This window comes from Lemur catta, chromosome 9, assembly GCF_020740605.2.
Source record: "Lemur catta isolate mLemCat1 chromosome 9, mLemCat1.pri, whole genome shotgun sequence".
Taxonomy (NCBI): domain Eukaryota; kingdom Metazoa; phylum Chordata; class Mammalia; order Primates; family Lemuridae; genus Lemur; species Lemur catta.
In genome coordinates this window covers 24,168,705-24,181,738 of record NC_059136.1, presented here as the reverse complement: position 1 = coordinate 24,181,738, position 13,034 = coordinate 24,168,705, and the positions used below count along the sequence as shown (strand labels likewise).

The following is a 13,034-nucleotide window of genomic DNA, read 5'->3' as shown; positions in this document are numbered from 1 at the left end:
GGGCTTGCAACAGCATCTGAAGTAGGGACAGTCTTGTGGGACTGAGTTCTCACCTTGGGGGATCTGATGATACCTCCAGGTAGATGGTGTTGGAATTGAGGAGAATGGGAGGACACCCAGCCGGTGTCACTGCAGAATCGGCTGGTTGCGTGCGGGTGGAGAACACCCCACATGCATTTTGGTAAGCAGATTTGAAGTAATGCCTTGAGTGGTGTGAGACTCCCGGAAACGGTGTTCTGGTCCCCCTACCTCCTGACAATGCCCCTCCAGTGCCTAGCGGCCACTCTGTGTGCTTCTGTCTCTGCAGCTCTGTTCTGGCCATTTCGCACAAATAGAATCACAGCATTTGTGGTCTTCTGTGTCTGTCTTCTTTCACCAAGCACGGCATTTTCACGGCTGCTGTGTTTTGGCACAGATCAGGACTGTCTTCCTGGGTGTGGCTGAGCAGTTTTCCACGGTATAGACAGAGCATGTTTTGTTTATCCATCCATCAGTTGATGGGCATTTGGGTTTTTTCCACTTTGGGCTGCTATGAATAATGCTGCTACGAAGATGCGTGAGCAAGTGCTTGTCTGGACACATTTCTGCTTCTCTTGGATGTATGACTGGGGGCGGAATGGCTGGGTCTGTGGTAAACTCTGTGTCTAATCCTGTGAGAAATGTGTCTAGCTTTTCTGTTCGGAATTGTCTACACTTAAAAAAATCTCTGTTTTCGCTTTTTTTAGGTTTGTTTTGAGATAGGGTCTCACTCTATCACGCAGGCTGGAGTGCAGTGGTGTGATCCTAGCTTACAGCAACCTCAAACTCCTTGGCTCAACTGATCCTCCTGCCTCAGTCTCTGGAGTAGCTGAGACTACAGGCATGCGCCACCAACCACCATGGCTGGCTAATTTTTCTATTTTTTTATGTTGCTGTGTTGCTTAGGCTGGTCTCGAACTCTTGGTCTCAAGCGATCCTACCTCAATCTCCCAAAGTGCTAGGATTACAAGCATGAGCCACTCCTCTTTTCACATTTAACCCTTTGATTACTACATTACATTACATTTGACACCGCTCTCTTTTTACATTTAACTCTTTGCTGCAACTGGACTCCCTTTTGATAGAACGAGGGAGTCAGGACCCAACTGGGCAGCCCGCGTGGCATCCTGTGCTCCCTCCTTGCCTCCTTGATCTGAAGAACCACCACCAGCACGTTCCAAATTCTATTTTGCTTTTGGGCTTATTTGGGCATCGCCAACATGTCCCTCCCATCTCTTTCTGTGCCTGTGACCGCCCTGAATGGTGTCCTTGTTGGTTTACTTTATGTTGGGTCACTCGCCGCCTGGGACATTGCCCCTGCCTCGCCAGGCAGCTTTACAATTGCATCAGCTTTTTTGTGTGTTTATTTTTCATGAGAACTTTGCCAAGGTCAGAACAAGAAAGGCCAAGGAGAGGGCCTGGTGGTGCATTGCTTAGTAGGTGTTAACTTGGGGAGGAATCGTACACCACAGTTGTTGACTCGCCTCAACGTCTCCGAAAGCAGGAGCGCCAGGGCTGCCAGTGTCCTTCGGCCTTGCAGCCTGAGGCTCAGCTCAGGCCTTGCTGGAGCCCTTGACTACATGTTTGCCGAGCAAGTGAATAACTTCCACAAACACTGGCTCACTTTACTCCCATGTCCCACCTCCCCCACCAAGATGAGTGATCACAAGTGTCAATCCCATTCTCCCAACTCTTGGACGCAACCTCCCCAGCATAGCACCCGGTGCCCAGAGGGGCTGGAGAGAGCATCCGTTGCTTCTAGGGGCTTCCTAAAGAGGGGCACCCAGGGCTTGTGTGGGCATGAGAGGCTCCCAGGAGAAATAAGCAAGGTGAGCACAAAGGCAGGTGGGGCCGGCATCAGAGGAGGAACAGGCAGGGGGCTGCCAGGAGCCAGAGACCCCAGGCCAAGGAGGTAGCAGATCTTCCCATGGGCAGCCGACCAAGGGGGGTGTGCGTGTGTGCGTGTGTGCCTGCGTGCGTGCACCTGTACAAGTGATGCACAGCCTCCACATCTTCAGCATGGATGTCCTTTCTCCGAGGCGTCCCGACTCCCATTCTGGGTGGGGAGGGGCTCCTCGTGTGCCCCAGCCCCAGGTCCCTGCCCAGGGTCCCGGAGGCGGGAAGGCCTTCAGTGGATGAAGGTGGGTGGGAGAGGCTGCAGGAGCCGCCTGGAGTGAGGGGCCAGGCATCCCCAAGCCCAGGATGCAGTGCCCCACTCTCACCAGACAGCTTCAGCCAAGTGATCCAGCCACATTTTATTAGGGGTCAGGACTTGAGGGGTGGCACATAGGGAGCTCAGGCTTGGACCACAGTGGATTTAGGTTTAGGCAAGACGTCTTGCAGGACTTCTGAGGAAGAGTGGTGCTGGACGGTGGCACAGAGGCTGGGCCGTGTGGGCTAGCAAGTGGGAAGGCTGGCCTGGGGTGGGGGCCATGGGCCTAGAGTCCAGCGGGAGTGGTGGGTGGTCAGTCGTGGTTGCAGAGGCTGGCCTGGCAGCAGATCATGGACACGTGGGGGCCCAGGCCCAGGCTTCGGATGTCAGGGCAGCCTCTGTGGCACATCTTGGTGACCAGAGGCAGGTCCTTGAAGCTGATGAGGTCCCCTGGGGTGTGCAGAGAGAGCCATGGAGCTCCCCGAGGCTCTAAGTTGCCCAGGCCCCTTGACCCACCTGGCGCCCAAGTGCATCAGGCCATGTGGCCCCTCACTGGGACCCTCCCAGGCTGGCACATGTGGATCCTCTCCCACTCTGCTCCTGACTTGTGGGGTGCCTGGATTAGGCTCTGCCCTCTCTGAGCCCAGATGTCCCAACCTGGGCAAGAAGGGCCTGGCCAGCCCCCGCACCCCCACTCACGGGTGGCGATAGCAATGCAGTGGGTGGAGTCCCCCCGACATCTGGCCACATGGGAGCATCCTCCGAAGCCCTTGCACTGGTGGCACCGCATGGCTTGGGCTGAAGCTGCAGGCAGAGGGACAGACAGATGGCCACACACCAGGGCAGGTGATGGCATGGCACCATCCGATCCCCACCCCACTCCCATCCTCAGGGCCAGTCGCCCAATTCTGTGATCTAGCTCCCCCAGGAGCTAGGGCTCCCATCCCTTCTTTTGGGGTACCTGGCCCCTCAAGACCCAAGGATAGGAGTAGAGGAAAGTCACCCTGCACCAAGCCTCAGCCAAAGGCTGGGCTGTCATGTAGGGCTGCTTATTGCCGAGTGCAGGTGGCCACGTGGAGGCTGGAGGGCCACGGTCACGTGGGTGGGAGCCAGGTCCACGGCATGGACCGGCGGTCTGCTTCCTCTGCCCAGGAAGGAGCCCCGGGCAGGGTGTGGGCTGGGGCAGCCCTGGCTGCTGTGTGACCTCCCAGGGCAGTGGAGGTGCAGGGGACTGGGCTTTTGAGGGGAACCTGTGGTAGGGGGTGGTGGGACCCCAAGACATGCTCTCTGGCCATGCCCGCGTTTGTCTTCAGGGACCCGAGCAGGACCCTTAGACCCACCAGGGCCTCCATTCTGGTGGCTGGAACAGTGGAGGCCTTGCCCACCTGCACAGGGAACCCAGAACAAAGATGACAGAGCACTGAGACAGAGCACTGAACCATCAAAGGAGCATAAGGGAGGCTGGCAAAGTTCCTTTTTGCCTTTTTCCTTGAGGACAGCCTCCTTGCTTTTGAAATGCTAAATTTGTTCCCAAATACCTTTGCTGGGTCTGCCCGTCAGTCTTGCCCTCTGCTGTGGGCACCGCTCCAGGCTCAGCAGCGCCCCCTGCCTGGCTTTGTTTCTTTTCTCAGCCTCCAACTCTCCCTGCCTCCCCTCTGGTTCACACCCTCAGGACTGCGTAAAGCAGCCTCTGCCCTGGCACTCCAGCCTACAGATCGACAGGGCCAACGGTGTGACCTGTAAGGGCTGTCACCGTCAGAGGAAGGAGGGCTGGAACCTAATCAGCGCAGGTTCTGAGGCCAGGCTCCTGCTGACAGGGTAGGTCTGCATGTGCCCGAGCTGAGCTGACCTCAGTCTTTCCATCCTGCCCGACCCCTGGTGGACCCTGGGGCCCGTGGGTGGAATCCACCGCAGAGCAGGTGACAGAGGCAGGAAGACCCGACCGTGGTGGTGCCTCCACCATCAGCCTTGACTCCTCTACTAGCCATACAGAGCTGGCTGAGACCCTCACCTGCAGGGAAGAAAGGTGACAATGGCTGCCACCAAGCCACCAAGCCCATGGACCTTACTCCATTATAAGAGACAGGCAGGCGTGTCTGTGCCCCAAGGGTGCCACAGGGAGAGAGTTTCTGCCTCTCACCCCCTTCACAGGCTCATCCTCCCAAGCACCTCTCTGGCTTTGCACATGTTGCTCCTTCTTTCCTCCAGGCAAACAAGCCCCAGCTCAAATGCCACCTCCTCCCAGAGGGCCTCCTGCCTGCCTCTGGTATCAGTGTCTCTGCCCCATGTGGCTGTGCTCAGTGCTCCTTCCCCACCCCCACCAACCTAGGCATGAGGGCCTCCACCCACTCCTCAGCAGCTCCCCCAGAGCACATGTGGCACTGCACCCACACCCCCCACCTGATGAGGCCCAGGAGGGGCTGATAGAATGAAAGAATGAACAAAGGAGTGAATGAGTTCCAGGAGTGGGGAGCAGAGGCTGGGTTATCAAGGAAAATAATAATTCTGCCCCTTATCAGGGGTTTTGTATTTTCAGCAATATGGTGAAGAGGAAGGCAAAGTTTTAGCTCCAAAGAGGAATGGCTGTGAATGTTTGGGGACAAGAGTGCAAGCTCTGGAGAAAGGAAGGAAGAGGGGGGAAGGGGCTGACAAGCAGGCGGGTGGGCTGTGGGTGCGCGGACCATGGCAGGGTCCAGCCAAGTGGTCCAGCGGCTGCACTGGGCTTGCTCTCTCTGAAGCAGGCACAGTGGCTGGGCTGCCCAGGGCCGGCCTGAGGATGGGAGATGGTGAGGCCCGGGGGTGTCAGAGAGCAGATACCTGGCCAGGATGTGGGACCCAGGGTGGCCCTGAGAGAGGCTCATGGGGCCGTGACTGGAAGAGTGATGACCTGGCTTGGGGCTTTTCCTCATGGGGCAGGTGGGTGGTCAGCACAGGGAGGGGCTCGAGGATCCCCTCATGTGGGAAGGGTCTCTTGGTCGGGGATGAGTCAGTAGGCACCTGGCACCCAGGCTGAGGCTCCTGGGACATGCTGGCCCCTGGCTGACATGGGGAAGGGGTGACCTATGGGTGGCTACTCCTCTGAAGGCCACCTGACCCCTTGTGCTCCAGCCCTGACAGTGACAAAGGCTTTCCCCACATTGGCCTGAGTCTCCTGCACACCCCTAAGGGCCTCAGCATTTGAGGATGGGGCTCTTCTGGCGGACCCTGGGGAAGTCCTCAAGGTCAGCGGTTTGTCCTCTCAAAGGACAGGGGCCGCCCAAGGGGATGGAGACTGGACAGGTCCAAGAGATTCCTGAGCCAGCACCAGGGATGCACAAACACTCTGTCTACCCCGTCTCGTTAGGCCCTGCCCCTCGAGGCAGAGGCTACCCAGGTCATCCCACACACACTGCCAGGTGAGGGCTGGAGTGCTGGGACTAGTTGGGTTTGGGGAGGTGGAGTTGGTGGATCAGGGAAGCCAGCCGGTTTTGTCCAGGCATCGGGGTGGGGGGTGGAGATGCCGTCCTGAGATGAGCTCAGGCTCCGCTGGAAGGTGACAAGGCAGGTGCAGACAGTTGTGTTTGAGGGGGTGTCCCCTTGGTGCCCTTGGGCAGGCGCCTGGGCCAAAAAGCCTGAGGTGGGGGAGATAGGGCTGGTGTGGAGATAGAGGGCTGAGGGTCAGGCTGGAGCAAAGGGGGAGGGTGAGGGAGGACAAGGGCAGGTGGTGCCTCGACCCCTGCACTCACCCAGCTGCAGGATCAAGACGGCGGCGGCCAGAAGGACCCCAGCGTGGAGCTGCATGTTCTTCTGGTGAGGACGGGCTCTCGGGTGCCCTGGCTGGCTGCCTTATACCTGCTTGCACCCCGCCCTGGCCCTCGCCCGCTCCAGGGCTCTGCAGGTCTGAGTCACCGGGCAGCCTGGCTCGGCAGAGGAGCAGGGCTGGGGCCCAGGCAGTGCTGGGGCCAACCTGGCCCCAAAGCCGGCCAGTTGGGTGCCTTGGGGCAAGCCCTGTCTGATCCCAGGATCCTTCTTTTCTTGTCCACAAAGTAGGGTTAATCCCAGTTTACTAGTCAAGGATCCCTTAAAACGGCCTGGCATAGGGTGGACACTCAGTGCTTGGGCCACTCTCCCTTGGAGGCCTGGGATGAGGGGCTGGCACAGGTCTCCAGACACCCCATTCCCCTTAAAATGAAAATGGAGCTTCCAGGTGGGTGGAAACCAGGGACCTTCATCAGCACTCCTGCCCTGGAGTGAGCTAGATGACCAGGTCTCCTCCAAAGAGGACAGAACGTCCTCGCCTGGCCACTGGGCCTCCAGTCTCGTCCCTGGGAGGGGCTGGGAGCGCAGAAGAATCATGGCTGGGAGCAGCCTCTTGTGGAGGTCCCCAGGGTCCCATGATTGTCACCAAGGTCCCAGGGTCTATGCGGGTGGGCGGTGACAGTCCAGAGAAACACACTGGAGGAGCCATCATCCTTCTGCTGGAAGCTAGAGGGGCCTGGGAGCCAGGCAGGGCCCCTGCGTCTGCTTTCTCACTGCCCGGATGGCTTGTCTACTCCCTGTCTGGGGGGCTCCCTAGGGCTGGGGAGGTGGGGCCGGAGGGAGGGAGATCCTGAGAGGGGCTGGCAGATTCAGAGCCTCCTCCCAGGGGGAGTGGGAAGCTGGGCTCAGGAACCAGAAAGCCAGAGGGCAGGTCGGCAGTGGTGGCCCGGGCCTGGTCCTGTCCCCCTCACCCAGGACCCCCGGCCTCCCCAGGAGTAGGTGTGCCCTGGCTCTGCCTCTCCCGTGGTCCCAAGAATCCTGCTGGTCCCTGCCCCGTGCCTGGGCTGACTCTGTGGTCAGGTCAGGCCTGGAGGAGACTGAGTGGCCCCAAGTCCTGGACGGGGCACAGTGGACAGGAGTCCAGGACCACGGAGCCAGGACAACCACCCAAACTGGGATAGGAAGGTGAGGCAGAGCCCAGGCCGAGGCGGTGGGGCCGCAGAGAAGGGCAGTCGGTACATCTATCCATTTATTCTGAGTGGGGGACTGAGGACCACTTGTGGGTGCCAGGTACAGCGAGCGTGGCGGAACGACACCTGAGGGTGGAATTCCAAGTCCCGGTCAGCACCAGGGCTCAGGTGAGCGTTAGCACAGGAGCAGGGCCCTGGGAAGCGCCTGGACCCCAGGAGGCCAGATGGGAGGGAGGGAAAGGACAGCATCCACCCACCCACTTGGAGCCTCCCGTGTTCAGGCCCCGGGCTGGACACTTACACCATGACCAGCGGAGTGGGGACTATCGTACCCATTTCGTCTGTGAGCAACTGAGGCCTGGAGACGTGGAGCATGATGAGCCCTAGGTCGCCCAGAGTTGCAGGACCGAAGTATGCCCAGGAAGGCACAGCGCATCCAGTCAGAGAAGGGGGCCGCTCAGTTTCTTTTTACCTTTTCCAGGGTTTTAGAATTATGAATACAGTTAATGTTCATTACAACAAATCAGACACTACGAAGCGGGATGAAGCAGAGCTGGCCCGGCCCTTGCCCCACGTCCAGCCCTGAGGCCGGCACCAGGCCCCGCCCTGCAACTCCCTTGTGCCTGCGCCTTTCGCCGCGGTGCCCACCCGGCTGTCACCAGGTGGCTGCCCGCAGCTCCAGCTGCTTCTCAGTCGCGTAGCATATTCCATGGAGAACACGTAACTTCCCAGGGTGCCGTGGTACCTGAGACGTTCAGGCCGCTCTCAGCGTGGGGACACCACAAAGAGCAGCAGTGAATGGCTCTGAGCACGCACCCTATGGAGGGTGCTCCTCGTTCTGTCAGGGGGGTCCCCAAAGCGGGAATGGCCACAGCCAACACGGGTGGGGGAGGGTCAGCCTGTGGGGCCCTGTGGCTGTCCACCCTGCCCACCCCTGATACATGCCCAGACGCGGGGCTGGACACCCCGACTCTAGCCCTCGGAGATTCCGAAATTTCCAGTTCTAATCTTTCCTCAGCTTCCTGATCTAAGCTCTTACAATCACCATGTGCACGAAACCGCCTTCCCCTCCGAGGCTTCGGGGTGCAGAGCCTCCAAGGCTGGAGAAGACGGCATAGCGGGGCAGGGGCAGAGGCAGGGGTGTGCAGGGAGGCCAACTATTTCACCTCTTTGTGCCTCTGTCAGAGGGGCATGACAAAGGTTTCACCTCGCAGGGCTGCTGCAGAATGCTTATAGCCAGGCTGCAGTGGGGTGGACCGATGTCACTCGTCACCACCATTGATGTAATAGGGACAAGTTTACTGGTTTGATTTCTGCTGGCACTGCCATTCCAGTTCTCTGTTTTTGCAAAGCCATGCGCTTTCCCCTAATCAGCCTGGCCCAGCATAAGTTGAGCACCTTCTGTGTGCTCTGGGCTAGGTACCAAGGGTAGGCCAGCCAGGCAGAACCCAATCTGGGGGTAGAGGTGGGGTGGGCATCCCTGTCCCGGGGCTGGGGGCAGTGTTGTCAGCGCAGGGCTTGGACCAGGTCAGGATTCGGGAGATGGACGCAAGAGGCAGGTGTGAGAAGCTGCCTCCCTCCCTGACACCCCAGCACCCCCAGCTCCCGTAGGCCCTTGTTCACACTGTCCCCGAGCCCACAGGTGAACCAGGCCTCCTCCCCATTACCCCACAGACAGGAGGGAGGGAAGGAGGACCTTACTCTGGGGCCCTTCCCTGCTTTAGCTGAGGGCACCACCTGAATCAGGTCCATGGACTTGCACAAGCAGGGTAATGACCGCGTCCCAGGCCCCTCCCGCTGAGTCAGGAGCCATCTGGGGCTGGAGCCTCCCTCTCAGCCAGCACCAAGTCCCGTGTGGGCTGCAGCTGAGGTGGCCTTGTCTGGTCACTGCCCCGGGGCTGACCACTCGCTGGTGGGCGTTTTGTGGGAGCTCTGGGGTGGCACCTGGCTTACTCCCAGCCTCCTCCAGGAAGGGGCTCACAACCGACTGGGCCCCAGGGGAAGGGCCTGGCCCACTCACTGGAGGGGTGGGTGGGGGGAGTCCAGGACTGCCCTGCACGCCTTCCCACCTCCTGGCCTGGTACGCAGCCGACACTACCTCTGGAAAGTCAAATGTTCCCCACCCTTGGACCCCTTCCCACCTAAGTCCATTCTGCCAGAGATCCACCCTGTCCTCCTTGTGGTGGGCCCTCAGCTAAGGACTCCACCCTCTCATCCTTCCTCAGCAACCTGTCCTCCAGAGGAGGAAACTGAGGCCAGAAAACTGCCCCCAGCCCAGGCCTATGTGAGGATCCCTGCCACATGTTCCCTGAGTCCCTGCAAGAGGAGTCCCCAGGGCTGGAAACCCTCATCCCCCAAGTGGGTCCTGGAGAGGAGCTCTCAATCACAGTTCCAGCTGGGCTGCCCTGGCATGGGCCACGAGTGGGGCTAGGGACAATCCCAGCACATGGGCATTTGCCACCCTCCCACCCCCACCCCGGGCTGGGCCAGCTGAGGCGGCCAGCTGATGGACACTGGTGCTTGGGGGGGCACTGGCCAGGTGAGGAAGCCTCAGGTGCTGTGGGCACCATGACGTCTCAAGCCCATCTGGCCTCTCTCCAAGTGGGACAGGCACTCCCTGGGCCACCCGCATCCAGGATGGCAGGCAGGGCAGACCTGTGTCTCCCCGACCTGGGGTGGGGTCCGTGAGAGTCCCAAGCTGGAGGGGGTGCTTAAGTCATGGTGGAGCACCAGCAGTCCCTGTGGACACAACCTGGGGTTGAAGGGGCAGGGCCAAGGGGGCTGGACAGGGTCTCAGCCTGAGGGCCCAACAGGACACCACAGTCTGGCTTCCCGCAGCCTGTGCAGGCTGCCCAACCCGCTGAGGCTAAGGACCAGGCCCCGGGGGCCCACTGCCCTGCCCCCCTCCTCCCTGCCCAGAATAGCCCTGGCCCTGGTCCCTGGTCAGTGTTCAGGCCCCACCAAATATAGCTCAGCCACTGCTCCCATACCCCTGCCAGCCTCAGGCCCAGTGCCTGGTGGGGGGATGTGGAAAGGTCAAGGTATGCGAGTCAATTAGAGGGCACAGACCCCCGCTGGACCCCAAGAGCCTCTGAGGCTGGAGGGGCCACCCCCTCCCCTGCCAAGGGCTGCTCCCACACAGGCGCCACAAGTTCCTAGGACAGGCGATGGAGCAAAGGCCTTCCTCACCTGGCCCTCCATCCCACAGCTGCCCTGGGTGGCTGCTGGCCTCAGCAGGAAGCAGAGACAGCCCCTCCCTAGGCCTGGGAGAGCCCTTCCTCCTAGGACTGCAACCCAAGGTCTGCCCAGAGGGTGGGGTTTGGCCACAGCTCCCATCAAATCACTGTTCCTTGGCCGGCTGAGCCCCTCACCAGAAATGACACTTTGCCAGACACTTCTAGCCCTGGACGGAGGAGGGCCCACGCTCACCCACCAACGCAGACACCTCTGGGAGGTCCAGTCCCACACACCAGTTCCCACACTGGGAGGTCCAGTCCCACATACCAGCCTTTTGAAAATGAAAGGTCAAGGCTGCCAGTGAGGTCCCCTGGGTGGTTGGAGGAGGTCAGAGTCTCTTACTGACAGTCCTGGGCGCTGGGGGTGGCTGAGGGGGTCTCCGGGAAGGTAGAGAGTTGGATGGGGTGTGCAGGGTGAGAGGTTGTAGCCGTGTCTCTCAAGAGCTTTGTCCTTGAGAGGGTCTGCCTGGGGTCCCAGGGCTTAGAGTAGACCCCAGAGGGTGGCCAGGAGTATAGGGGCCAAGGCTAGGCCTCCCAGGGCAGTGAAGCTGGCACCATTACAGAGGTCGTACTGGCAGCAGGAGGTGGTGGACGCGTGCTTGGAGTAGCCATCATACACAGTCTCAAAGCAGCTGGGCACACATGACTTGCTCACTTTCATCCTGGTCGGGGTGTAGTCTGCAGAGGGGTGGGGAGATAGGCCAGCTACTCTGAGAGGGTTGGGACCTCCCAGTTGGCCCAACCCTAGCATTCAGGCCCTTTAGGGAAGGGCCCCTCAGCTGGGAGCTCCCTCCTCAGACTCCCCGAATGCTCAGGGGCAGGCAGAGCCTTCCCTCTTGCTCCCCAGGCAGGGCCCAGGGGGCTCCCACAGACTCACAAGTGCGCGTGGTCATGCAGTAGGTGACCATGGCCGGGCAGCGCATGGGGTTGAAGCAGTTCTCTCCGTTGTAGGCACACACGTGGCAGTCCAGGGCCTGGGCTGGGGCCAAGGGGTAGGCAGGAGGGGTGGGGAGGGGTCACAGAACATGGCGAGGCCCCCATCCAGCCCACCAGACCCTCAGCCCATCACCTTCCCCTGGGCAGGATGGCTGGCAGGAGAAGTGGCCACTGGGAACTCTGGCTTCCTTTCCCACTGCCAGCCTGCTTGCCCCCAAATGTAGGTCTGTCCACCCCTCCATCCTGGGTCCATCTTACCCAGAGGTAGGCCCACCAGGGCCACCAGGAATAGGGTGAGCAGGGGTGTCATGGCTGGAGGCGAGAAGGCAGTGTGAGAGTGAGGAGGCAGGCGCAGCTGGTCCTGGATCACAGAGGAGGTGAGACAGCCCCCTGCCCTCCTGGAGCTGCTGGTCTACTGTGAGAGCTGCAGCCCTGCACAGAGGGTGACAAACACATGTGATCAGTGCTGGGCCTGAGGGACCCACAGGGGGCCTGGGTAGGGGGGCAGGAGGGCAGAGAAGTCATCTAACTCAGTGGGTGTCAGGGAAGGTTTTCTGGATGAGGGGAGACTTGAGATAGGACAAGAAAGGAGCAGATGTCGGGGTATTCCAACCAGAGACCAGCACCTGCAAGAGTCCAACACAGCCCACGAAAACTGGAGGAGAATGAGAGGCGGGGCTAGAGAAAGGGAGGGGCTGGGCGGCGTCAAAGGGAGGCAGGAGAGGCCTTGAATGCCAGGCTAAAACCAGAAGTTCACCCAGGGGATGGTTCGTGGAGGGACCCTATGGGAACCTGGCACCCAGCCCCCTCCCCACGCAGGGCCCTAGGTGCTGAGTGGCTGGCCAGGGCAGGAATGGCCCAATGCCGGGGTCTCTTCTCACTGCTCCCTCTCCCCTCGGCTCCCGGGGTGTCCCTGCATGGGGCCCCTTCTCCCAGGAAGGCCTTTAGAGCCCTGCATGGGCCTCTCGGGTCTGAGTCCCTGGCCACTGCGGGAGCTCCCGGGACATCAAGAAGCTGAGTTCAGCCAGTAGGGAAATGGGCTTCGAAGGCATCCCGGGAGGGCACTTGGGCAAGACAGGAAAAACTTCTCAGTGTGGGTCTGGTGTTTGGGATGGAGATGCCCACCCTCTGGGAAGGGGTTTGGAGAGCAGGGATCTAGACCGGCCCCACCCTGGGGAGCTAATTAGACGTCCCCCTTCCTAGGAACAACAAATCCTCCATGACCCAGTTCCCCAGCGCCAACCCCACAATGCAGAAGGCCTGAGTCAGGCCAGGCCTGCGGCTCAGGCGCTTCCCGCCCCCTCTCCGAGAGCCCCGCCCCAAAGACTGCGGTCCCCGCCAGAGGGAGGGCTCTCGGTTCGAGCTGGGGATCGCGGTGACCTCGCCAGTGACCTTCACCACCCACCACCCTAGGGCCCCCGTGCCTGGGACTCACCCGTGGCCGCTCGACGGGATCTCCCTATCTGACTGTGCGTCCGTCGGTGCGGCCAGCAGGGCTCGCTCCGCGAGCCCCCGGCAGGTTCTCCCGGGAAGCCCCGCCCCTGGGACCGCCCACCCAGCGAGAGCTCGCCGCAGGCCCCGCCCCACCCCCGCCCCTGGGACTGTCCACCCAGCGAGAGCTCGCCGCAAGGCCCTCCCCGGCCACGCCCCTGGCGCTGCCCACCCTGCAGGCCCCGCCCCCCCGCGCGAGCTCCCTGCAGGCCCCGCCCCGCTGGCGCGCCTAGCACTGGAGGCACCCCCTACGGCGGCCCAGGTATCTGGACC

General features: G+C 60.9%; 2 protein-coding genes and 1 long non-coding RNA gene across 3 annotated transcripts; all 3 read right to left on the bottom strand.

Annotated features, from left to right (window-relative positions):
* Window positions 1-2,268: 2,268 nt before the first annotated feature.
* Window positions 2,269-5,950, bottom strand: SLURP2 (secreted LY6/PLAUR domain containing 2). Its single transcript, XM_045561427.1, has 3 exons — window positions 5,896-5,950; window positions 2,870-2,974; window positions 2,269-2,620 (listed from the first exon to the last, which is right to left on the bottom strand). The coding sequence occupies exons 1-3, from the start codon at window positions 5,948-5,950 to the stop codon at window positions 2,484-2,486; spliced, it is 297 nt and encodes a 98-aa protein (XP_045417383.1). The 3' UTR covers window positions 2,269-2,483.
* A 1,194-nt stretch (window positions 5,951-7,144) lies between these two features.
* On the bottom strand, window positions 7,145-8,359 carry LOC123644962. The gene is made up of 2 exons (XR_006737331.1): window positions 7,431-8,359; window positions 7,145-7,224 (listed from the first exon to the last, which is right to left on the bottom strand). It is a non-coding gene; the product is annotated as an uncharacterized LOC123644962 (long non-coding RNA).
* A 109-nt stretch (window positions 8,360-8,468) lies between these two features.
* LYNX1 (Ly6/neurotoxin 1) lies at window positions 8,469-12,785 on the bottom strand. Its single transcript, XM_045561426.1, has 4 exons — window positions 12,706-12,785; window positions 11,529-11,702; window positions 11,212-11,313; window positions 8,469-11,012 (listed from the first exon to the last, which is right to left on the bottom strand). The coding sequence occupies exons 2-4, from the start codon at window positions 11,578-11,580 to the stop codon at window positions 10,816-10,818; spliced, it is 351 nt and encodes a 116-aa protein (XP_045417382.1). The 5' UTR covers window positions 11,581-11,702; window positions 12,706-12,785; the 3' UTR covers window positions 8,469-10,815.
* Between the last annotated feature and the right edge of the window lie 249 nt (window positions 12,786-13,034).